The sequence below is a fragment of the Zonotrichia albicollis genome, chromosome 7 (assembly GCF_047830755.1).
Source record: "Zonotrichia albicollis isolate bZonAlb1 chromosome 7, bZonAlb1.hap1, whole genome shotgun sequence".
Taxonomy (NCBI): Eukaryota; Metazoa; Chordata; class Aves; order Passeriformes; family Passerellidae; genus Zonotrichia; species Zonotrichia albicollis.
The window spans coordinates 39,172,774-39,199,478 of NC_133825.1; the positions used below are offsets into that span (position 1 = coordinate 39,172,774).

At 38.4% G+C, this 26,705-nt stretch overlaps 1 protein-coding gene across 5 annotated transcripts in view; it reads left to right on the forward strand.

Annotated features, from left to right (window-relative positions):
- CFAP58 (cilia and flagella associated protein 58) overlaps positions 1-26,705 on the forward strand; it is a 58,149-nt gene that overhangs the window by 18,053 nt on the left and 13,391 nt on the right. For 2 of the 5 annotated variants that reach the window (XR_003382716.2, XM_026799665.2), the window contains exons 10-15: positions 3,936-4,097; positions 6,959-7,105; positions 10,432-10,572; positions 10,921-11,144; positions 13,413-13,524; positions 15,759-15,863. Coding sequence is in view for 4 of the 5 variants with exons in the window: in XM_026799665.2 (XP_026655466.2) it covers positions 3,936-4,097; positions 6,959-7,105; positions 10,432-10,572; positions 10,921-11,144; positions 13,413-13,524; positions 15,759-15,863 (891 nt within the window). In the remaining variant the exon portion in view is untranslated. The remainder of the gene's footprint in view (positions 1-3,935; positions 4,098-6,958; positions 7,106-10,431; positions 10,573-10,920; positions 11,145-13,412; positions 13,525-15,758; positions 15,864-26,705) is intronic. The other 3 variants (XM_026799666.2, XM_074545188.1, XM_074545189.1) reach the window with 3 other exon arrangements.

Below are 26,705 nucleotides of genomic sequence, written 5' to 3' on the forward strand. Positions count from 1 at the left end.
ATTTGACCAGGGGCTTTTAAATCATGTTAGAATGGTGTATGCTCCATTGCCTGGAATACCTCTTGTCATTTCCTTGTAAATAATATTCCACAAAAATGAGATTTGTCTTTGTTGCAAAGTCATATTTTCCTTCTTTCCCTCATAGTACATTTCTAACAGTGTAGATATGAGTTAAGAACATTGTAAGCTAGGGCCAGAGAGTAATTCATAACACTCAGAACTACAAGGCTCTTTCTTTTAATTCTATTTGGGGCTGCCCATAGTATTTTGAGGGTGAGAATGACAAATGTTTGTTTGCTTACTTTTTCTTTTCTCCCCCTGCCACTTTGGGTGTAAATTTTCTATCATTTCTTATAAGACAGAGGCTCAGTAAATGGCTTATGACACTAGAGCTGTTTGTATAATGATGCCTGCAGTGACTGCAGCTTTCCAAAGGACTGGCAGGCTTCCTTGGATCACCAAAGGGGCAGTTCCTGACTCTGCTTATAGGTGAAGAGCAGTAAGAACAGTTTTGAGCACGGGGGTATGTGAGAGCAGTCTTGTCCTTCAGTCCAAATGCAGGGTAGGACAACATAGGATCAGGATTGTTATGTAAATAGGTAATATTTAGGTTCACTGTTTGACCTATTCAGACTTGAGAAGCTGTGTCAAAACTACAGAAGTCATTTCACAGCTGGTGGGGAATGAGCTACTGATGGTAGTAAGGCTATGGCCAGTCCGTGCTCTTCTCTCACCTTTTGCTACCAACCTGGTTTTGCAGGAAGTTGCACCCCACCTTCGGAATTGCATAAGAGCTGAAAAAGAGATGTAGCTAAGAGATGTAGCTATTCTGGCTCCAAAAGCTGCCTGGCTATTTATAGCAGCACATACTCTACAAAGCTGCAGAATTCATCTTTCAAAATCATCATTTACCACATCACAGAGTGTGTGGGGATTGGGAGCGAGGCTGTGGCACAGCCCCATCCCCAGTGGGCACAGCTGTGAGCAGCAGGTGAGCAGCACTGACAGCAACGAGCCAGGGAGTGCCCAGGGGCACTGAGCAACCACCAAAGGGAGCAGAGGGCACACAGGGGCAGTGCATGAACACGAGGGTGAAAAAGATTTGGCTGAAGAACAAGAGGAGCAGCCTTCTGAAGTGATGGGATGTTACTCTGTATGGGCAGACGCCTGAAGCCTTCTGGTGTGGTATGGTGTTACTCTGTTAGGGCAAATGCTTAAAGCTTTCTGAAATTGTATGGTAATACTCTGTATACTGTAACAACAATAATTTACTATTAGCTGATAAACAGAGTCAACAAAATCATATACACAACAGTAAAATATTTTTAGGGTGAGAGTTTGTGCATGATTTCATCCTCTAACTATTGCCTTGGCTGACTGCTTATTTTCAAGTCACTGCCACTTGTTGAAAAGTCTTACTTCTAGATTAACCAGCACAAGTAAGTAACAACATCTGTTTCTTGCTCTTTGTTATGTAGCCTGTATTATTGGATACAACTTTTAGCAGATTTTTTTTCCTTTTTGAATTGAAATTCTTAAATTATAAAATACTGGTTTCTCTGTGCGAGGTTTAGGCTGCTGAAAAGGAGGTAGTGAAATTTTCACTGATACCTTCCAGTTCCATCTGAACTGTTCTTTGGCTGTGTTTTCTGAGGAGTCCCAAAACCAGTTTTTAATATGTTGGCTTTTTTCAAATAAACCCTCTTAAAATGCTGAGTGTGCAGTTAACAACCTATCCAGGAAAATGAAAAGATAAGTTTCCTTTTTTAAATTCACATCATCTTTTGGCAAACCTATTCTTCAATAGACATATCACTAAGGCCATGGCAGCACTTCCTGGAGTGGTCAAAAAAGGATAAGCAAGTAAGGACTGCACCACTACTGACATATTGAGTAGGTTTATAGAACTAAACAGATAACCAGTTGTAGATGATAGTGAAGTGTACAAGTAATAGAGCTATGAGGATAGAGGAAAAACGATGAATCCCAAATCCTTTTTGCTTAGCTTTGTGCCCTCATTGCCAAATCTGAGAGGTGTAGTGTGCCTATTGACTAAACAGGAATTGAGCATGCTCAGCCTCCCATGGGGCTGTGTTGTGACACACTGCATGTATCTTTTCTGTATTTATAAGAAAGAATTATTTGAGTTTAATCATTCCTGAAAAAGCAAAATCAGCATCTAGCCTGTGAGCACAACTCAGAAAACTTTGTCCACAATCTTACTGCACTTATATTGTATCAGAAACAAGTAAAATGCTTATAAATGCAGTGACCTACTTTCAAAACTTGCTGCAGCCTATTATCACCATAGTGCAGATAGAAAACATGCCTTATTGATTTCTTTTCTGTGCTATTACTATTGGCAGATTGTTTAAACAGCAAAGGAAAAGACAGGAGTAGGTTATAAAGTGGGATTGTGTTTTTGTATTGCATTGTAAGCAGTTCCGGGGATCACCTGAAGTCAGCTACAATGTGCTGGAATTTTATTCCTGCTTCTGTAATAAATTTTTTGATATTTAGCTGTCCCCCATCTTCGAAGTTGGTTGGAGGTACCTGGTGGAATATTTAATTATTTAAGCTCCTGTCCCGTAGTTAGGCCTCCCCAAGACTTTACTGCTGAGGAAGAGACAATGCTGTAAACTACGAACTTTGCAGTTATTGACTATTTGATGTAAACATTTGTTTTTTTCTTCTCCTTTGATGTGCAAGCATGTATTTTAGCCCAAAACTCTACTTTCAAAAGTGGAGTCAGGAGAACAGGATATGAACTGCATCTGGACCTTGACTCCTCTCCTGGATTTTGTCTGTGTGATTCCTCAGCTTTTTTTTAATGCCTCATTTTTTCCCCTAGCTTTAAGAATGGCATTGTTTTCTCCTCCTGGGTAGTGAACCTGGTAAACCATGTTTTTGATGTGTGTGCTCCTTAGTATTGTTTTTATTTCTTATTTTTTTGTGATGCTGAATTCTGTATGAATGCTGCTTCCTTGAGTGCTGCTGTTTTCAGCTTTGTATAGCAGGAGAAAAATCAAAAATAAATTTTTAAAAACTATTTTTAAATTAAAATGTTTAGAATCTCCTCATAATGATTAGTAACTATTTGTATTTTTGCCCCTGTAACATAGCAATTATTATTTGTTATGATAACTTAATTATGTTATGCTTATGTAACTGCTTAATAAAGGTGTCTGTAAAATTTTGTGGTTTTGTTTATTGATACTGCATGTGATCATCCTCTTTCTATAGTCTACAATACTCCATTCTCCTTAGCTAATCTTCACATAATTATTTCTAATCTTTCATAGAAGCAAATAATGGCGATTACCTACTTATTCAGACCAAGTGTAAGTTAGGCCTTACCTACCTTACCTACTTATTTAGACCAAGTGTAAGTTACATTAAGTGACTTTCTTATTATAGTAATTGTATCTATTTTGTAATCATCAACTCTGTGGTCACATGTTCATTAAAAAAATTGGGTTGTTAGAATGTAGAATGCACATGCAGGGCTTCTGGAAAAACATGTGTGTTAATTTATCTTATCATACAGCTGACATCCAAAACAACATCCAAAATCTAGACGACTTGCTTCATAAATGAATGGAGTCTATTCTTGATGGAAACTGTTTATGTTGATTGTATTGCAACCAATCTGTGGCAATATTTTCTTTCAGTAGCTTGGTGTTAAATATGTGCTCCTCTATAAGTTTGAGTCTTGAGTGAAACTAGGTATCAGATTAAAATACAGTTTTGTCCCACATAAACAAGTCAGAAAGGTTAAACTTGTATTTCAACTGGAGCAATTTTCATCTGTAGTTAAAACTGCTTATCCCAGGGATTTAAACTTGTCATTTTCAAATCACAAACGTTGTTCCATCCTTCTAATCTTGTGATGATGGTTTAATCATGTTAATTTCTTTCCTTTCCTTTTGCTCCAGATTCTCAATCACATGAAAGATCTTGAAATGCATCAAATTCAGATCTGCAACTATGAGAAGGAAATAGAAGGGCAAGGACTTAAATTAAAACAGCAAAAAGCTGTTTGTGAAAGTCTGAGAACAGAGAGGACCCTGTACAGTAAAAATCTGATTGAAGCTAAGGTAGAAGGATACATTTTTCCTTGTGCTTCTCTCTCTGCTGTTGTTTTTTTGGTTTTTTTTTTTTTTTTAGTTTAATTTTAATTTGTTAAAGGGAAGCTTAGTGGCTCAATGGCAGAAGTGGTTTCTGCATTCCTGTGGGTTTTGAGGAAATGAATTTTTTAGGTCCCTGAAGTTTTATCTACACCATTTGTATTTGGGCTGAAAATAGGAGTCCTCAGTCATCATGTGGAAATATCCCCGCTGCAAACCATGCGTAAAATCGTGGTACACTGGAGCCACAGACTCATAAAGCCATCCTGCCTCCAGTCTGTTTTATCCCTTTAGGAGTTGTATGCATGTATGTGAAATAGGGTATGAGGGGAATAAGATTGCCTCCTTAGTCCTGAATGAGTATGCACATTACTGTGAATAATGATTTAGGAAGCAGAGAAACACTTTCACAGCTGAAGTGGGGTCTTCTGATGAGAACCAAATGCTTCCACCTTGCTGGTTTCTTTCAGAGAGTGTCATTTTCCTCAGGAGATGATTCTTTCCATTCATATTTCCTCCTTGGGGATCTCACTAACAATACTAGAAGAAGAGAACAGAGCACTTAAGGATATATTCTGTTATTCTGATGTAAAGATCTAAAATACTACACAAATCCTATTGTAATTGGCAGATATTGGGGCCCTGGATAGCTGTCATTTTAAGCCTTGGGTTATTTCCAAATAAGTATTTATACACTTGGACATAAAATATGGACATAAAATATATAGTAAATTACAAATTTATACTTAGGTTTGGAAAGGTAGGTGTTTTGTTTGAGAAGCACATGGGAAGAAACTGTCAAAGTTCTTAACAAGCTGTGTGCTGAATTTTATGAGGAATGCACCATTTTGCTATTTATGTGGGATGTTTTACTTGACCTTAGTCAGCCTCTCATCTGGTGGATTGAGTGTTGGGATTCTTGTGGCTCCCAAACAGTCTGTCAGGAGAAATAAGGTTGAAAAATGACAATGCTGATTTTTTCCTAGTTTTTTTTCTTAAAACACTAAATAAATTTGGTTATTTATAAAGAACAGGCATCTGTCTGCCGAGTTAGAAATGGAGCAGCCTTTTGGTCTTTGGGTTTTGAATGTTACGTGGTGGTAACACTTTGCTGTTCACAGTTCCAGTTGTTAGAGGCCAATATTTAGACTTTAATAGCTTGCTTGTCATGCTACCAAACTCTTTTAGCAAGTCCTGTGTGAGAAAATAGCGGACTACAAAAGATCTTTTGGCCAAGGCAGTGTTATGTTTAGCAATGAGAAAAATAGCTGTTCCGTGTTCAGTAACGGGTCATCCAGTCATGAAAGAAAAAAAAAAACAAACACATAAAGGATGGTTGTTTTAAACATTATGGCAAATTCTTTCGCATTTTGGGAAGTAAAATTTGCACAAGCCTGTTTGGATAAAGCTGGATGCAAATATTTTTGGATTGCCTAATGTGAAATGATCTTATGCCCACCTTGCCAGTGGTCTCCAGAGTACCATAACATTCAAGTGATTAGAATGGAAAAGGCATCCTGGCAGGCTGTTATTATGATATAAATAGCTGATGCTTTCATCCTGGGGCTTTCTTTGGTGTTAGGAGTTCATTTATTTGAGTTGATTAGGAGACCAGTTTGCAAAATTGTGCATTCTTACTGTTCTGCATTAAATAAAGAATTAATAATGTATTTAGGTGTGTCTGGGCTCTATATGCTAAATCTGTCATCTTTTACAACACCAACGAGATTTATAGACTGTGTACCAAAGACAGTTTTTAATAACTATTGCTTTCATGGAAGTGGCTGAATGTGCAAACAGCTGGGCCTAGTAACATATCACTACTAATCAGTCCTCTCTCTGTGCTGCTTGGGTGAAGATTGCCATGACTCAATGTCTTGCTTAGGTACATTAAGCACTTCATGCAGGTAAAAATCCCTCATTTGTCGAGTAAATCCACACCTATGGTGGATAGTGCTGAAGGAGCTTTGAGCTACCCTGGTTTGGCCCTGGAAGAGGGTGTATCCATATGAGAGATGATGATGTCTTCCTTGTGAGATGGTAGGTTCTGGCAGAGGAGTAATAGCCTCTAAAGCTGCTTTCATTACATCCAGAAGAATATGTCTGTGTAGTCATTGACTCTGTTAGCTTCCATTTCATGGCATACCATGTGCTGTCACTGTGCTGAGCTGAAATGCTAATTTTGTACAGGCAGGCACCTTTGTGCTGTTAGAAATATTCCTACTGACCTGAATCTCTCTTCAGTGCTACCAACATTTTTGCTCTGTATTTGAGCATAAAGTATGTGCTAAATATTTTCACAGAACCTTCTCAAAGACTGAGCCCTCTTTTGAACTTTGCACCTCTGTGCAAACTAGCATGTATTGGTATCTTTCTGCGGCTATGTTTGTTTGCACAAAATGAGCTTCTCTGCAAAGATTTGTGCTCAACTATGCATGACCTTATTGGAAAAGCATGTTATTAGAAGCATGAAAACAGATGGATATGATCAGAATCTTAGTGATTTGGATTTACTGCTAGTTCTTCTTGTGTGTCCAGCACTTTAAATTAAATGTCTTATTAAACTCATGATTGATGGTCGTTATTTTTGTCAGTGTATCTTTAAAAGGTTTTTTTTTAATTGCAATGTCATGCTGGCTTAAACAAAAAACTGTTGTTTAATGAAACTGTTTTGTTCTATTGGATTAAAAAGTGATGTCTTATAGTAGGTACAACAGATCTAGTTTCATGCACCGTTGCTACATTTTCCAACATCTAAATAGCCTGAACTCCACATCACAAACAACCTCTTGCTTTAACCCTCTCTGTGATCACACTTCCTATTCCATTAGGATGAGATGGCAGAAATGATGATAAAACTGAAAAATTCCACACGCCAGGTGGATCAGCTGAAAGAGGAGGTCAAAGAAAAGGATATAGCCCTCGAGAAAGTACAAGTGAAATTCCAGCAGTCAGAGGATGAGAAAGAGTGGATGAAAGTAAGACCCTTGACACAGATACTTTCTTTCAAAGGGTGACTCCATGATTTCCCAGACTGCACTGTGTTCTGATCTGTGGTAGTTGTTTTGCTGCATTTTAATAGGCTATTCTGTACTTGAAGCACAAGATCTCAGCACCCTTTAGAGATAATAGTTGCAGAAATCTGTCTTTCTGACAAATTTCATCTCTGCCCATAGTAATAATAATAAGAGTCTGGAATTGTCTGTTGGAAGCTTTAAATCTCTTGGTGACTGAACATTTTTTACTAAAAAGTTCCACTTTGCTTGTAGAGATGTTGATTTTGTGTATAAACTGATTCTAGCAAACTTTTTAATGTAGACCCTTATAACTCAACTTTTTAAGGACTTTTTCTTTCTACTGTTTTTAAGTGCAAATCCCATTATATTGCACAATGTTGTATTTCTAAGTAACTAGCAAGCATTAGCCTTTTGGGAGTTAGGCAGTGCCTTTTAGTAGGTCCCTCTGCAGAGAAAGTTATTTTAATACTGTGGTATAAAGCATCAAGATTCTGCCTTAAATCAAAGGAAATCTAAGCTTGATGCTCAGGTGGCTCTTCTCAGTGCTGCTGCAGCCCATCCTTGGATAAGCTATTAGATTTGTGGTGGTATCTCAACCCAGTTTGCTGTATTCTGAAAAGATTTATGGAGTTGTGTTCACAGGAGTTTATTTTTAATCTTCACTAAGCACTAGGAAAAAAAAAATACCAGGAAAAATGCAAACAATACCCCCAAAAAACGAAAGTTCACTTTTCACAATATTTTCTTTTGTCAGTTTATTGCTTAGCTGCTATGACTCCTAGAATTTTCAGCCTCTATCAGCACATAGGGTTATGACAAGATGTCAATATGGCTTTGTAAAAGAGTGATGAATTTGTATTCTTGTACCTGGTCTGTCTCAGAGATGTTCTATCAGTGATGGAGAAGTCAAACAGCATCTCATTCCCTGTGAGCAGCTTTCAGCCTCAGCCAGTCCCCAGTTCTGTCTCATCACCTCAGAACTGTCTGCCATTTCTTTGACAAACATGATTGCTGCATGGTTTACCCACTCAGTTATTCACCAGCAGGTTTGTCCATACACTGACATGACATTACTGACTTGCTTCAGGGCATTGTGGTCTTCTACCTGAGTGTCACTGCTGAGTGCTAAACTAGAAGAGAATTCAGAGGCAGCTGATTGTCACAGGCACAAAAGAACCCAATTATTTGAGTTGTAAGCCAGCATCAATTTGTCCTGTTTGCACTGATGTGAAGGAAGTAAGAAAGCTGTTCCTGGGAAATAAGCTTAAAGAATGTGCTAAATCACGGAGGACCGGGATTCATAGGAATGAGGTTATACAGACATGCTCACCTCAGATGGCATAAAGGCCTTAAAAATATGTAATCACGGTAAATCCAAGCTCTATTAAAGCCAGTTCAATGACATCTTTTGGCTTCAGTTGGCCTTCATGCATGGCTGCAGATTAGAGTTGTTAGACAAAGGATCTGAATATTGAAAAAAAAAAAATCAGTGGCCCTCAAAATTGGAGCTGCTGGCAAGTCAAGTGATTAATATAATTTTGTAGGTGTTTATGCATATTTTTTCTGGAAATCTGAATATAAAATCTGACTTTTTATTTCAGTATTCTGTGTTCAGTCCCAGTTATAACTTTTACAAAACTCCTGCTTTTCTCCTTCGTCTAGTAGAGCATACCAATAAAAATATCACTTGCACTAATACTTCAGAGTCTAAACAAGGATTTAGTTTGAGTTTGGTTTGAGATATTGGTGTAGGTCCCATACATGTTATTTTTTCTTGCTGACTGTTCTTCAGTTCTTACAAATTCTCGAACTGACTTCAGGTGAGCTGTGCTGATTTACAGCAGTTTCAGACGTGACCATTTTTCTGCTTACACAGTGACTGTGTTTATTAATTTCCTTTTACCTGATGTACAGAGACCCTCGTACTGTGGTTCTGGGCATATTTAATCTAACTGAAAAGCCTTGTGTGGCTTTAAGTATTTATGTTCCTTACTATACAAGACAGCTCAGATTTATTTAAACTGAGTGCGTTCTAGTGAGATTTGTTTATATGAATGTTTGCTGACCACATCTAATGCCACTTCTTGTTTACAATTCATGTTTTTCTGACATAAGAGGACCATAGATTTGTGATCTATTAAAAAAATATCTGCAATGGTGAACACAAGAGCAGTTTTACATTTGTGGGCTGCTTTTGTACAGTGTTTATTGAATTTCAGCATGAAGTGACTTGCATTTTTATTCAGCAGATGAATATCTGACACTGACTAAGAGAGCTATGTCTTACACATAGAGGAAAATGAGAATTTTATTAAAGAAAATATGAATGGAATGAGCTGTTTTATTATTATGATGGAACTGTTTGTCTTAAATCAATGTTTTTGCGGGTGCACCCTTCATCACAGGCTCAATCTTTCAGCATTGGATGATGCTTATTTTGAACATCATTCTTTATAAGAGTCAGAGTTGTGGTAAGGTCTTTGAGTTGAGGCTTGAAAGTTTTCAAAGCTATGAAAATGAACTGTGGTCAGCTAGTTCCACCTTGGCTCTAATTACCTAGCAGTGATAAAAACTTCTAATAATCCAGGAAGACCCTGTTATTTTTATCTACATACATGCCTTAAATTGCAAGTTTTGTGACAGTGGGATAGAATGACTGGCCAAATTCCAGTGTTAGTTTGTATTGGTGCTGGGCAGTTGCTGTAGCAGTGTATTGCTCCTCCTTGCTTCAGAACAGTCCCTCTTTTCACAGTCTTCCTCATTTAACACATCCACTAAACAAAGTGCTGTGGCTCTTAAATCTTGCAACCTTTCCTGGTTGCCACCAATCCTTTTACTCCAGTCTGAAGCCTTTCTTGAGTTGATGCTGCTTTTTACTATACAGCAGAGATTGTTGCCCTTATCAGCAAGGTGAACTGTTCTTTCTCACATCCCAGACTGACTATGAATAGCAACTCCACTAAAAAGCTTTCTAAATATGTGTAGTAAAATTAAAAAAAAAAAGAGGTATCCCTGAATTACAACTTGAACAATTGTCATAGATAAAAATACTTTCAAATTTCTATTGTGTATAAGACAATTACATTAAAGTAGTATTTATATTATTTCTTTATGTGTCTTCATGCTTGCTTGTCTTGGTGATCAGTTCTCAAAAACTAACAAAATGTGTACCTCTCAGGAAGGTAAAATAATGTATGAAATATTTGTAAGCAACTCTTATTTGTAGGTTTCTATAATGGGAAGTTATTATTTAACAGTTGTTCACCTGTATTCTTTATATCCATCAGGCAGAACTGCTTAAGATGACAAAAGAGGCTCAGGAAGTCAAAGCCTATATTGAAAATCAGGAGGCAGAAGAGAAAAGACTCCTAAACGTCATTGCTGAAGCTGAGGTAGAGAGAATGAAGCAAAAGAGAGAATTTGACAAGGTTGGAATCCCTAATTTGAGTTTTCAAAGACCCTGCATTCTGTTCCTTCATTTGTCCAGTGTATTTTAAGATGAAGATTTTTAGCTACTGTGAATTTGGGAGTACTAAAGCTTTCTAATGCCATTAAAACCAAAATGTTAAGATATTGAAGTGAACAAAATCTGCAGTTTGTACTCTTCAGGTGATCAAACCCTTGTAGGGGAAATCATTAGGTTCTTGCCATCTTTCTTTAATTAATAGCAGTGAAACCTCTTAATGTCTATGATTTTGACTGATCCAAGCATAGCCACGATACTCTGGGACTGTGTGAAGGAAGTGTGAGTTGATGGCTTTGCTCGGTGCCCACAGGTGGTCGGTGAGAGACACGCCCTGGTGACGCAGCTGATTCGCCGCAATGACGAGGTGGCGCTGCTCTACGAGAAGATCAAAATCCAGCAGTCCGTCCTGAACCGCGGCGAGAACGAGTACCGGCAGCGGGCGGAGGAAATGAGGATTCTCAAGCTGGAGATCAAAAAACTTCGGCGTGAGAAGGGAATACTTGGCAAGAGTGTGGCTAATGTGCAGGAGCTCAGGTAGGAAACCCAGTGGAATACATTTCCATAGTGACTGCAGCCATGGTTTTGTGTTTGAGACAGTAGAGACTTGTATCAACCTTGGAGAAGGTTTTTTTTTGGTTTGACCTCAAACCCAGACTGATTTAAATTAATTAAGCAATTTACCAACAAATAGGAAAATTGAAATATCATAATAAGGAAAGAAGAGATCTTGGCTAAAGTTGCCAAGAATACTTGGCAAGAGTGTGACTAACGTGCAGGAGCTCAGGTAGGAAACCCAGTGGAATACATTTCCATAGTGACTGCAGCCATGGTTTTGTGTTTGAGACACAAAATATGGTGTATACATAATAAAGACTTGTATCAATCTTGGAGAAAGGTGGTTTTTTTTTTTTTTTTTGTTTGACCTCAAACCCAGACTGGATTAAATTCATTAAACAATTTACCAACAATTAGGAAAATTGAAATATCATAATAAGGAAAGAAGAGATCTTGGCTCAAGTTGAAATAGTTTCCGTATTTCCCCTTGTACTGTGAGTTACTGCCTACAGAATAAACCTGACAGCATCAGAAAATGTGTTCACAGTCCAGTGAGCTCCTAAGTGGTATAGTGGTGCAAGGCCTAGATTAGTGGAACTCCTTTTGGTTAAGCAATCCACTGAATATGGGAGACACTTGACATATTCAGAACAAAATCCTGTTTTCAGAGCTCTCTCCTAGATTTAGATGCAAATCTTATGATCTCTGAGAAAGCTTTAGTTAAATTTTCACTGAAGGTTTTGTTTCTTTAAAAGAGCAATTTAATAGCCCAAACCTGATTTATCTCCTCCTTTTCCAGCTTAATGCTTCCTTTCTTGTTTACCCCTCATATATTTGGGGTGTATTCTTTCCTGATGGGAAACTCTGGGTATTTTCTCAGAACCAGTCTTGATTTGCAAGGATAGGCAGTTATGTTTTAGCAGATAACCACTGTACCAATTCGGTGTAGCTATTGAACGTTTTGGGTGAGATCTTTACTTTATCAGTGTGGTTCTGTGGCTTTCAGCAGAACAAATTAACTTCAGTCCATGGTCAGTCCCATTGACTCCAGTGGAATTATGCCAGTTTGATTTGGTGAAACAGAAAGGAGAACTGGGCACACAGCATTAGCAATTGCAGTTTTCATTGACTGACTGCAGATAGGAATGGAATTTGAACTTGCTGCCCAAATGCATTCAGCTGAGTCTGTTACTGTATTGAAACCCAGTGATAGTATTGAAGTGTAGTGTGCTGCATGCCATGATGGGTGGATCAATTCTTGCTAACTGCAGCAGCAATCTCATACTTTAATGAAGTCCAAAACCATCATGAAAACTGCCTGTCGAAAAGATTTCATTTATCACTTGTGCTGCTAATTAGCTTTCCCGATTTGCCAATTGGAAATGTGAGGTTTTTTCCCTCTTCCATAACCTTGTCCAACCTCACAGTTAAAAAAAGACCTTTTTCTCTCTAGTGAGCTAAATGCAATTCTGAGTTTAGTAGGAAAAGATTCAGTGGTGGAGGAGGCACATCACAATCTTTCACCCCCTTTTGACATTGGAGAATTTAGAGGATCCCACCACTAAAGTGATAAGGGTCAGATAATTACAAAATATGCCTTTTTTTCCTGCCCTTAAACCCCCTATCACCACCATAAAAGCCTAGTTGTTGAGGAATCTTGGTAGTGCTCAGTTAATTTTAAATTCAGCAAGTCACCTCTGAAATTCCTTGAGGAGATGTAATAAAAGAAATCAAAGCTCAGTTCTCTTAGGAACGGTGTCCATCATGCTTAGGTCCTGGAGTGTGTTTTATTTGATGGATTGTGTGAGCCATGTAGATTTAAAACCTTTCAAACACAAGCTGTTAGATTCAACACTGGAGTAACTGGATATGATCCATGACTGATTTGTAGGTTTATAAACTAACTGTCCTTCTGGCCTCAATGTACATGGGAAGATGTGAAGAGTGAGTTCCAGTAGTCTGTGGAGTAGATTCCCTGGGAGCCTCTTTTCTGAGCCATTCTTAATGAACAAGTGAAGAGGTCCATGTGTGTTATTTTATGGTTCCACCTGTTCAGTGGTATTGCGTCGATACGTTTGCCACCACAGTATTGCTGTAGTGGCAGAGTGCTTCTTTGTGCTTTCCATTTGGTGCTTCCTGTGCATCATAGTGCATGGGAGAATGATTTGTTAATGCCCACGTTAGTGCCTTGGTCATGTTGAAGTATTTTTGGTGTGTTTTTTCTTTTTATTTTATGCTGGTCTTCAGATGGGAGTTTAATCACATGCAGAAGGAACTGTTAAGGGAGCAGACTCGGTGCAAAATTTTGGAAGAAGAACTGCAGAAGCCCTTGCAAGTTCACAGATGGAGAAAATTAGAGGTGATGTGTGAGGATTTTGTGTTCCCAAAGCCCCTATTATCACATCAGTGACCTAGCAAATGCCTATTTCATTTACTGTTATGCAAATGATGTGGAGGGATTGGGCAGAATGAAATTTCCATAGTACCAATGGAATCCTTACCTGCTGAATGCTTTCCTTGCACAATGCAATCAGTGCTATTTTTGTGGCACTTTCTCAATGAAAAATTGCAGGGGGATTTGTAAAGAGACAGTGAAGTGCTAAAGAGAATAAGAATGCATTAGGCAAATTTAGAAGGGGGTGATTCCTTAACATGGATGGTGAGAAATAAGATGATAGGGGAAAGATACAATCCTACTCTCACTGAGCAGGGAGATATATATGGGAATGTATATGGGAAGAAAACGAGTAAATGAAGGGTTAATAGAATAGGTAGATTGAAGAATGAACGGATATGAAGTCAGAAGGTAAATTACATCTGAGAAAAAACAGAGAGAGTCCTCCACATAAACAGTGGTGGACTCACAAAGATAGTAATTCCAGGTAATGTGAGTTCAACTGCTTTACATAAACAGCAAATCTAAGTTTTCACATGATTTGAACCTGCCAAGTGAAGGGGAAAAATAAAAAATCCATCAAGCATAGATGAAATATATGAACATCAGTTGGCATCACTGGATATTTTTGATGTAAGTCAGTGCCATCTGACATTCCTCAGTTGCATGGATCTCTGATCTGATGCCAGCCTGGATTGCTTAGCTTCTCTAATATTGAGTGATAATGTGCTCTGTCCCTGCAGAAGCAGAGCTGAATATTTTGACTGTGCTTACTAGTATGATAGTGAATTTCTGATCTTTCCATGCTGAGCTTAAAGGTGGATGGTGTGATTAGCTTTTCTCATGGAAGGGAGATAAAATGCAGAATGCTGAAGTAGGTTAAACACATCTAGGTACAAACTCTAGCAGCACCTTGTAACAAAGAAAAATCAGGCCAGTCAAAACATCCAGTGATGGGAAAATGAATGTATGAAGACTAGTAATGGGGAAATCATGTCTTTCCATTCTAGGTAACTGGTTTGTATTTGGAACACAGAAAGGCCAGCAGATGGCAAGATCTGTATGAAATAATCCTGATGGGGTTTTGGTTCAATTCCTAATGAACAAACACTCTCATATCACTACAGTAGTCACAAATTGGCACCATGCTTGGGCAGTGCTATAAAAAAATCAAGGACTGAGTGGATCATGAGGACTGGTCTACTTTTTAGCCTGGTTTCTCAGGAGATGATTTTGTGTTGAAAGCACTGCATGTGTATCTGTGTCAGTGTCCTAGTTATGCTTGAATTGATTAGTCAATTTAGATAAAATCAGACAAAAGATTAAGAACAATAAGATGCAGAGTTCCTTATAAGCCCAAGTGAATATAAGAGAGCAGGACTTTATTGGAGCCTTTACTGCAGTGTGAGTTTAATCCTTGTGAGGCACCCCATGAGAGGGGAAAAGCCAGATGGGAGAGAGCTGATATGAGACCCTGAGTGAGGAAAAGTTGCAGGCAGAGTTTGTCCTTCACTGAAAGATCCAACAAGAAGACACAAAGTACTGGGAAATTAAGCTCTACTGGCTCCTCCTGAGAAGGAGGAGGAATTATTTCTTTGCTCCTTACAGCTTTCTCCAGATTCAATCTGTGCCAAAAGAATGAAAAGGAAGGGATGGAGAGACAGACATCTACTAGCTCCTGTTCTTATGGGCTGTGTAGGTAGAAGGCAACACTACAGTGCAAACATTCTGTCACCATTTTAAGCATTAAATTAAGCATTTAATTCCATTGAAGAATGGGATTTCACATGTATGGACACTTTAGAACCCCATAATAATTCATCAGAGTACCCGCCAATTCCTCTTAAATTCTCCACCTGCTTCAAGACTGAATTGCAGTTAGTACTTTATTCAATAGAAAAATCTTCTCCTTAAAAACTAAGTTGACACTGTTTGAAGTTCTTGAACAGCAGAAGATACTTGCACTGCTCTTACTTTGTCAGTGGACAGTTCCAGTTGGTGCTAAAATAGATACATTAAGTTCCGGGACTGCTTGTGAACATGCAATTTAAAAAAAAACCAGCTGAATGCATCTTCCCCTAGCCCCCCTTTTACACTTGTTACTTTTGAACACTGAGATATTATAGTTTTCATTTGCAAAAAAGGAACAGTAACTTGTTATCATATATCATTTTTGAGACTCCTTTGCTCTTTCCTAGGCCAGTGACCCCTCTACCTATGAGCTTATTCTGAAAGTTCAGAGACTACAGAAGCGACTTATCAGCAAGACAAATGAAGTGATAGAGAAAGAATTTCTCCTTCAGGTACTGCAGCATCGTTATTTTGTTGCATCTCATTCATATATTTGATTTACTTTGTCTACTGACGTGCTTCCTGAATGTTACTTTGATGCAGACTTTGGATTTCTTTTGCATGCCCTTTAGGTAGCTTTAGATGGCAGCACTGACTCACTGGAAGAGAACAAACAGCATCAGATAGTTGATTTTTATATTCTGGTTACTGATACCTGGTCAGCCCTGGAAAATACAATTAAAGGTTGACTTTAGTTTATTCATGTCAGAGATTAGTCTTCAGGTCAGACTTAGACTATTTGAAAAGTTTTTCTGTGTCGTTTTAAACAAGTATGCAGTGACCTGAACGTGAAGGAAAATTCATGATTGATTCCATTTGTGCTTAACTTGGCTTTTGCCAGGAGGAATCCTAAAGAGTTTTTGTGATTTAGATATGCTGCTGGCTGGGGCATGTTTGATTTTGAGGTTTTTTTGCTGAACTTTGCAAAAAAACCAAAATTTTCTGATAGCTTATCTTTTTTTGAACTCTATCAGATGTCCCTTAACCCCAGTGATAACATTAAGATTTATTCTGTAGAATGAAGGGAAGACTGTATTCCTATAGTGCAAGCATTTTTATCAAAAATAACAGAGGAGGACTTCAGAGAGTCCTAGCTTTATCCAGAGGTATTGATCTGGTCTCTCTGGTGACTGTAGGGTTAGCTATAGATTAGCAGCTCTAGGTGTGATTTTAACATCTTAAATACCCTAATAGTCTTGTATATCTGTGTGGGGTATCACTCACTGGGGAGTAAAATGTGACCTGAATCTCCCTTTGTCTGGAGGAGAAGCTCAGCAGATCTTATCAAAACAGGGTTTGTCTCTATTTATTGTTTCATGGGAAAACATTGATCTGAAATTTCATTCGAATGTAATTTATGTGTATTATTCCTCTGCTTGGAAAAATGTGATCTTTGTTGCATAGCACTGAAATGCTGTCAGTGAAATAGTTAGCTTAAATGTAGCAAAAAATAGCTCCAAATTTACTGTGCCTTACCCATGCACAAAACAAATTCTGTTAGATTTTAGATCGTCTCTATTGCATATCTGGCCTTATCCTTAGAATGCTCCCATTTTGCTGTTATTTTCAGCTGAAGAACTGAGATATAGAGGTATTAAGTTGCCTGCACAAGAAAATCTTTGAAATAGTAGGTATTTGAGCTTACATTACTGTACTAGCCACTGGTATAATCTTTCTGTCTCTGCAATAGTCCTTCTATGGCAACACTATGATGTTTTTATTATTTTTCTAGCTTTAAGACAGGGTTTGGCTATATAAAATCTAATTATTATAGCTAGAATTGCTAATGAGTTCCTTTGTGTTCTTAATTCAGGCACCAATTTCCTGTGTAATAATGCTGAAATGAAGGTTTCCCTTGGAGAAATAATAGTGAAGGCCAAAAATACTATGCTCCTCATTTTGTTCAGGGATTTAACGTCCATATTTCTGAGCTCTTTCCTGTTTTTCTAGGGTTTTGAGTCCTCCACCATGACTGAAATAGGGCTCTTTCATAGGAGGGTGTGGATATGAGGAGGTAACCAGAGATGGAGAACAACCCCAGCTTGTTCCCTTTAGGGGCTTTAAGTGCTACTAATTAGCTTACTGGCACAATTACCACAAATTAAGGGTGCTGGCAGAGCTGCTTCTGCTGAGTGTCTGGATAATCTGATACAAGGCATTTCATTATTCTTTGGACTGGTTGTCCTTGGTATGATGGTAGCATCTCTAAAATCACACCCTGATACTCACCAATACAAAACCCTTGCTAATAACTTACTGAACTGATGTTACCAAGTTCCAAACTGCTGTGGTGAAGGACCCAGCCCAAGGAACACTTCTAGCAGAAGGAAATAAGCAGGACAATAACATCAGCTTTCTGGAGAAAGCAGAGTTTCACACGTGAGAACGGTGGCTTCACAAGACCACCTTCTGGGCAGTTTGAAATATTTGAAGTGTATTTGAAGTGAAGTATTTGAAAGATAGTGTAGGATTTGATCCTGACTGAACTTTAGAACTATGGGAAATAGCAGTAATTTAGCTCAAATTTCAGGAATTTTTAATTTTGTTCCCTCAGGTATAATTTGTATGTTGAGGGAATTCATCTCTCTCTTTTATTTATTTATTTATTTATTTTTTAAGTCCTGGTAAGCCCTTCATGCTTAAAGGCATTCAGCATCTTTTTAATATGGGTCTCTCCTGAAGTCAGCTCAGCTCAGTCCAGTCACTGCTCATTTGCAGGAGTGGGGGAATTGCTGGTGACTGGCCTGTGCCTACTTGGCAGAACATCCCCCATACTCAGAGCTGGAGCCTGCAGACTGAGGGACACAAACGTATTAGGTCAGAGAACCCCTGCTCTCCCTGTGTTATGTTTGCTTGCATAAGTCACACTTCCTCCTACCCAGTCATCTTCATTCACATCTTGCCCTGTAACAAGGGCATAGCCACTGGGTGTGTCAGCTTTAAAATTACCTTAATCTCTTGCTTGCCATACATAATCTTTTTTCATGTGTGTGTGGCCAACATGCTAGCAAACTGGATACTTGGTCAAGGTGAAGCTTGTATCTATCTGTGTCTAATGTAAGTATTGTGTAGCATAAATTCCCTCACATCAGGGTGTTAATAAAATAGAGTACAAAAAACCTTGTGTGTTGAATACTGAGTATTAAAAATACCTTTGGAGTTTAGAAATAACCCATGTGAAGAAATGGTTGAGCCCAGTGTCAGCAACCTACAGTTTGATTTGTAGGGATTCACCCTGCTGCATACTCATGCAGAGCTGTAATGTTTTTATAAGGAAAAAATAATTCCATTTGTATTGTATGCACTGTAGGTCTATCTTCTTGTTTTACTTTTTGGTAAATGGTCTTTTAAATAAAAGTGCAGGGAGCAAGGTTTCAGCTGGATATATAAATGGAAATTTTCACTAAGTAAGGATCACAGTATATAGATTCATGTGGAAAACCATCTGCTTACTTTACCTGTTCCTGATGTGCATTTGATCATATCCTTTTTATTAGCTTTTTCATTGTTTCTAACCTGTCATTTCTTTAAAACTGAGGCAGATGTAGAAGCAAGCTACAATCCATGCTATGTGATTAAAAAAGTGATTTGCTGTGTTTCAGTCAGAAAATTTAGATTGCTGACAATACGGGAAAAACCCAGTTTGACTCTAAAATCTCATGCAAAAATTCATCTTAATCTCTCTTAACCAGTCATCAGGGCGCATTTTTTGGATCAGACAGATGCTGAGAGATAGAGAATGTGCAGCGTGCTGAATGTTGGGTTTTGCTAGAACAGCTTTTCAGAGTTGAACATTTTAATAAAGGTGTAAAAAGATTTCCTCTGTTAGAGAAATTACTGAAGTCTTTTCTTGTTTCTGATTTATCTGTGCCCTGTCACCACAGCATCTTGGGTTATAAGGAATCAGCTCTTATATACCAAATAAATATGGTCATCCAGGGATGCTTCTTTGAAGAGGAGCTGCAAAGCAGGTGGTCATAGTTTCTCTTTTAATTCAGGCATTCTCACAGTTGTGAGCTGCTGTGCTGATGGAAAATGCTGTTTTAAAAATCAGATCCAAACACAAGGTTTTGAATACTTATGGTCAATAAAAATCAATGGTGTTTTTTCCAAACATAGAAAATGTTATTTCAGGGATATCCAGTTTTCCTGTCTGAGTTGTTACCTTCTTTCTGAATTTGTGCAGTCAAGATAGAGCATGTTTTTGGTTGTTTTCTAAACTGTTGAGTAATATTACAGAGATTTGCAGAGCAATACGTTGTGTGCTATCAAGGAGATCTCAAGGATGGGTGAAGGTCTTTGTGAACACATGTGGGATGAATGATGTGTTGTAATTAATTAATTATTAATTAATTATTAATAAACAGGAGTGTTCTGCAAATCCTGACTGCAAAAATACAGTTGCTCACTTTGCATGTGGGGCAAATCCCTCATGTGACTGAAGCTCTGTTCTGCTGTGTACTGAGCAGTGATGTGGTAAACTCACAATGGAAAGTATTACCTTGTTAGGATTATGATTAGTGTGCTTTTAGAAACTTATCCCATTAAAAGTGAATTATGCACCGCTTTATTTGTTTCAAATTTAGTTCTTTCTCTTCAGAGCGAACTCCTCTAATTTGATTTTATGTCTGACTGAGCAGAATTTTATTCAGCTGCATGTCTTGGAATGGATAACAGCATAAAGATTCACATTATATGTCAGTTACCTCTTTTGTCAGTCATCTCAGAAGATTGTTCATAAATGTAAAATATAAATGTAAAAGAACGTGCAATCTAGATTATTTGTTCAGGGAGGCAAAGGCAAATGTCTTAGTTAAGCCTTGCATGTAGTAGTGAAAACATTGTTTTTCTGTACATATGTATTGTTTGAAGTTGTCAGCAAGGAAAGCCCAGGATTGGGCAGTCAGGATGTGATGCTGTGCTGCTGTTCTTGAGCTCATAGTTCAAAGAGTGCAAGGGCAAAAGGCCTGATTAGCTCATGTATGTGACTCAGAGATTACAGCCAGATAGCACCCACATGTCCTTGCATTGAGCCAAGTTTGGAGCTAAGTTTCAATCCCTCCAGAGAACTGACTGTCCCAGTGACAGAGAGTAGGAGGAATTGAAGGGATGCTGCTATCTCCAGCCCTGTTCCCTTTCAGGTATTGTGAGATACAGGGAGGGGAGAGCGAGAGACTTTCTCTGTGACCTTGGCAGGCTACTTAGCTTTTGCATACTTCACATCAAGTAAAATGGAATAAAATAATTTCCATTATTTTTCTGGTGTGTGAATGAATATATTAGAGACATGACTCAATTCAGTAGCGAAACACTCAAAATAGGCAGATGTTTTATTTTATTTGTGCTAAGTTGGTAGTAGAGCTGTTCTATCCAGTTTGAGGTGCTCGTTGCTATAGTGTCTGAACATATACATAACCATCTTTATTTCTTAGAGCTGGTACTATAGTTTCATAAAGAAATCTACTTTAGAACAGTGTGTTACCATGTGGGTTTATGCAGGTTGGCAGCTATTGAAAACAAAGTTTTCTCTCAAGAAATGAAGGAGCTTGGGAATTTGCTTCCCTGTATTTGTTATGCATTTCCCCCCCATTCATTATGTAATTTTTTATGGTTTTTTTTAATCTCATGAGATTTTTTTCAGCCCACTTTATGGAAGCCTAGTCCTTCTGAAAATCACTTCTTTCCCTAGCTTGGAAGTTTCATGAAGCATGCTGCTGCTAAGTTCTTCACTCCTCTCAGTGCTCAAGTAGCTTCCACATAAGAGAAATGTGTGCTGAAATGCTGAGTAAGACATCTGACAATCTGCTAGGAAAACTGAGAGAATACTCTCCTATCCCCTACCTTTATTTTGGTATTATTTGGTATTATTAAGGCCAGATGAGTTTTATCTTAGATGTTATCTTTGTATCTTCAAAATGGCTGAGATTTATTTTACCCTCTCAAATTTGGCATTTATTTGTTTTTAGTGCTGAGTGTAGATTCTACTTGGATATGAGAGTATAAACTCCTTGCATATTACAGGTAGGGTATAGAGTCCAAGCTGAGGATTTTTTGGCAAAATTGTCTATTTTCATAAAAAAATAACTGCAATTCACTTCAGGGAACTAATGACTGTAGAATCCCTAAAAGTCTCCTTTGACCTGCCCATTATTGTTCCTCTGTCATCTTGTCTTTAGAGAGATTTCCCAGAGGTAGCTTGGGATAGTGCTTTGTGTGCACTGAAACTTACAGGTGAACTGCAAAATCCACTACCAAAATGCAATCCTTTCTTTACTGCTCCTTTTTCATTTATATGTGAAGTCAGCCTTTTGAAGGGATTTTCCATCCAAAAATGAAAAGGGAAATTTTCTTTTTAGCTTTTTATAGTGTAGTAGGACTTGGTGCTTTTCTATCTCTGTTTCCTGGAGGATTTGAGTTCCTCTGGAAGCACTGGATTAATACCCTATCTTGCAGCTCAAGCTAGCAGTTCTCTCAGCCCTCAATTAAAAGGGTAAGTATATTGAGCTCTAGGCCTTTTTTATGCTTAAAAGCCCCATTTCTACCAGCAAAAAAGTCACTTTTCTGATTTAGCTTATAGCAGCTCTTGAATGGCAGAATAATTTCCTGCCACTAAAATTGCATCTAATTGCATAGGCAGTAGCTGGTATAAACAGATCAGCACAAAGGAATTGCACCACTAACTGAACTGAAATTGGCCAGTGTTGTGAAAAAACACAAGAAAGAGCTCTTCAGGTATGTAAACAACAAGCAGAAACAGACAGAAATATTGGCCCACTGTTAGGAGAAGTGAAATAGCAACAATGCTTTAAAAGAGGGAAGTTCAGCAAGGACAAATGTAAGGTCCTACAGCTGGGAAATTCAATGCAGGAGTGCAGGACTTGCTGGGATCTACCTGCTAGGGTAGCAGCTCTCTGTAAAGAGATCTGGGCATGCTGGTGGACAGCAAGCTCAGTATGGGTGAACATTCTGCTGCTGCGGGAAAGGAGGACAACAGGGTGCTGGGTTATGTCAACAAGGGCATCACTAGCAGAGGTTATTCCACTCTATTCAGCACCTGTCAGGCCACACATAGAATCTGTGCTCAATTTTGGTGCCTGCTATATAGAAAAAGATGGACAGGCTGGAGTGGGTCCAAAAGAGGGCCACAAAGATAATCAAAGGATTGGGAAGCTTGCCATAGGAGGAAGGACTGAAACTACTGGATTTGTTTGGCTTTGAGAAAACAAGGCTGAGGGGAAACCTTATAACCAGTATTTAAAGGGTGGTTAAAAAGGAGGTGGAGATTTTCTTTTTACAAGGAATCACATGGCAAAGATGGGGGTCATAGGTGCAGGTTACTCCTGTGGAATTCTGATTGGACACAAGATGAAAGCTGTTAACAATGAGAACATTTGGAAGGCATGGCAATAATCCATTGGCCAGGTCACTGGGTCATCTTGTCAGGGTGGTGCTTTTGCTGAGAAAGGCTGGACCAGATGATCCTTGAGGTCCCCTTAAAACCTTCTTTTCTATGATTCAGAGATTTAAAAGGTGTCAATTTAAGAGCTAATCCCAAAGTCCTTGCATGACTGGTCTCATTAAAGGGACAACAAATTTCCTGTTTGCTCTCATAGATGGTCACCAATATAAGCAAATGGGAATGAAAGAAAGATTGGACCATATGAATCTTGAGATTTACTTTCAACAGGGTATTCTATGATTCTGGCTGAGAAACCTAAGCTGCCAAAACTTCTAGCCACTGATCAAATGGTTCTGGGAGGGTGGGGGGGGCGGGGGGGAAGGCAGACAAATGCTCTCCTGTCCTTATAAAAACTTAAGTGCTGCTGTATACCTTAAGGGAACAAGAGAGAGAAAACAGTACCGGGTGGAGTGTGAGGTTTGAGGATATGACTCCAGTTCTAAGTTGGTGACTGGAATTTCAAGGGATTTGCATTGAAATATAGAAATGGAAAATACCATGAGGACTCAGGCCTAACATTTACTTTTTGGCTTTCAGCTGGGTATGAATCATAAAGAAAAAGTTTACTTCCCCAGTGTCATGCAGAATTAGGTGGATGTGTCAAAGGCACACAGTAAGAATAGCCTTGATTTAGACTCCAAAGACAAGCTCTGTTCTTTTTTCAAATGAAAAAATAATGTGTGCCCATGAACTCTGGCTGCAACCCAGTTCTAACTTGTGATGGATAAAAAATATCTCATTACCAGCTCAATATTATGATGCATAACAGTCTACTGAATTAGTGCCATCAAAATAATTTCAGTCCAATACCTTGAAATTTATTTGAACTGGAATCTCCAATGCGATATGAAGTGACATATGGAGGTACCTAATGCATCAAGTCACTCTAGGACTACTCTTACATTCTTTCCTTCTTGTGGTATTCTTTTGTTTTCCTTTTCTTGTGTTTGAAGGGTTCATTGCTAAACTACGACTTTGAGTGAAGATTTTACCTTTGACTCTAAGTAGAGATGTTTTGTATTTAATATTGGTTTTAAATTGAAGGAATAATATCTTTCAGTGGTTTTATACCTGGCATGATGATTTTTCCATGCAATTAGAATATCTCTAGTGTCTTTTGTTCTAACGTGGATAATTTTTTCCCAATTAATTTAATTATTTAATTTTTTTAAAAATTGGTTGTGTAGCCAGCAGGGTTCTGTGAGCAGGGCAGAACCACTCACATTAAGCCAATTGTAGGATAATTGTGTTAAATCTTGGTGCAATTTACCGGGGCTCATATGCAGTCCTTTGATGGTGTAGTGAGGAATCATATCTCAAAAACATGAAAGTTATGAGTCATCTGTGTGAAGGTGTCTTGAAGGTCTACATATCTACCTGAAAGTTTTGTGTGAGCTTTAATAATTCAATAGATATCTGAGGAATGTTCAGTTGTTGCCCTAGCTCTCTTCAGAAAGGAGTTGATTTTGTATTTCTGCATATTTCCAATACACTTCTTGGTGCATTAGTTTATTTTAGACCTTCTAATCTCAGTCCATCTAGAATTAGAAGATGTTCTACGCTATAGAAATTTACAGCATGATAAACTGCTCTTAAAAACACACTGACATTTAGATTCTTTCCCTCCTCCCACATATGTTGCAATTCAAGTGGAAAAGAATAAAGTCTTCCCAGAAAAATAGTATTTTTTTTGGTATGTTTGTTTAAACAGGGGTTTGAAAAAATGGGTAGGAAGTATGCTGATCACTTTAATGTCATCAGGTGGAGATAATTGGCTGCTCTTTAGGGTGAGAAAATAATTTTCCAATAAAAATAGTGCAAATATTTCTGGCGCTGAGAAATGGGAAGCAAAGCAGATTACCTAGTGAACAAACAAAATACTTCTGGCAAACAGTTTCCCTAGTGGAAGAGATAATTTTTACTGACTCTTTGTGAAACTACCCCACCCTCATAAACAAAATATATTTCCCATGATAAATGGTTCTGGACAGAAGCAAGGTGTAAGTTTATTTGAGAAAATAACTTCTGGGGATCTGCACCATTTTTAGCTCACCTAATGATGTTTTGGTCAGAAATATTCAGAGGTTATTTACAAAGCTGAGGCAGTTGCAGGCAGAGTAAAAATCCCTTAAGGTTTATAGGTGGCAAGTACACATGAATGCTGAATCTGTCTTACAAGTTTTTTAAGATAATTGATGTATTTACTTGAGTTTGAGCTTGAAAGAGAACTCTCGTGGGTCATCAGATGTCACCCCTCCTCATCATGCAAGTTTGTTTTAATTACATAAATACTATCCTTCATAGATGAGTGTCAAGCATAGTTTTGTGTCCTGCATTCTAATACATCTACCCCCAAGTCCACAAAGTTTAGCATGTCGGAAGAGATTGTTGTCTTCAAGTACACTGTGGCTTATTGTGAGTTTTATTGCACATTTGTAACCTCCTGCTGTAGTCCAGGCCTGCTATTTCTGAAAAGCAAGGAGCAGGAGTATTGACACAGCCACCAGCAAGGTGGTCCTGGGGGACTGGGAGACTGAGTTTCATTCCTGTGTGTCTTCAAGGAGTGTTAGTGAACCTTGGCAATTCATGTAATAACTCTTTGTGTCCAGAACTCTTGTAGAATGACTAGAGGATCACTGCCCTGGCTGGAAGCAGTTCTTCAGCTTGTGTACAATAAAGATTTAATACCATTCATTTACTGAGGCAAGGATGCCATGTAAGAACCTAAGACACAGCACTGTCATCTGTAATCTGCATCAGCAAAACAGAAACAGTGATCACCAAAGTGTTTTATTCAAATACAGTATGTTTGATCTGAACCCAGAATCCTGAGCACAGATACCTTGTATCATTGGACTAAAAATATTTTGTGAAATGACCCAATCCTAAAGTTCTTAGTCAGAATTGTTCTTAACTTCAACGTTAGTTTGCTAGAAAAAAGCTTGGATAAAAAGTTCAGGAATTGTTCCAGCAAATAACAACTGAAAACAACCTTGTTTACTCCTCATTCCTGTGTTCAGCATGTATCTGAGAAGGAAATAAATCTGCTGTGCACCCCAGGGTAAAGTATATTAATCAACCAGTTATCTTGTTAAGGGAAAATAAATGACTTGCTGTGCTGACTGAATACATTGCAGCACACAGACTTTGCAGTGCTGTGGCAATCCGATACTGACTGTCAGCCATCCAGAATCTGCTAGAGAAGCTGAATTACTGCAGGAGTGCAGCAGCAATGTAGCAAAACATTCACAAGCCCATATTCTATAGTGTGGCCCAGAGCTAGAGGTATATCTTTAGTATTCACCCTTTGGCAGGTGTTCTTGTGTTAAGATAAGGGGTGTTTGCTCTTCCCTCAGCAGCAAGATAGGACAATCTACAGCATCCCACTCAGTGATGGATTATTATCTTGTATGACAGTTGTAACAACAGCAAAATCCCACAAAAAAAAAAAGTAATTCCGCAGGGACAGACTAATTTTGTTCTATTCCAGTTCTCTTATTTTTGTTCTTACTGTGAATGGTGCTATTGTTGAGGGAACACATGCAGAAAGATGCTGCAGCTAAGGCTCTTTTGCAGCTGTTGGAGGAAGGTAGGCAGAGTCACTGTGGCTGGTTGGGTTTTTTTTAGAAGGGTGGCTTAAAATGGGACATAGGAGGGCACAATCAGATGTAGAAAGAACCCCATTTCTCCACTCATCTGTTGAGATAGCCAGAAATGTGCTGCTGAGTGCACAGGAGCCATGAACCTCAGTAGGGAGAGTCTCTGCCCAGTGGGGTGCATCAGTCAGCCAAGTGCTGCACCTCTTCTTGGGGGCTCAGAGCTCAAGGCTTCCCAT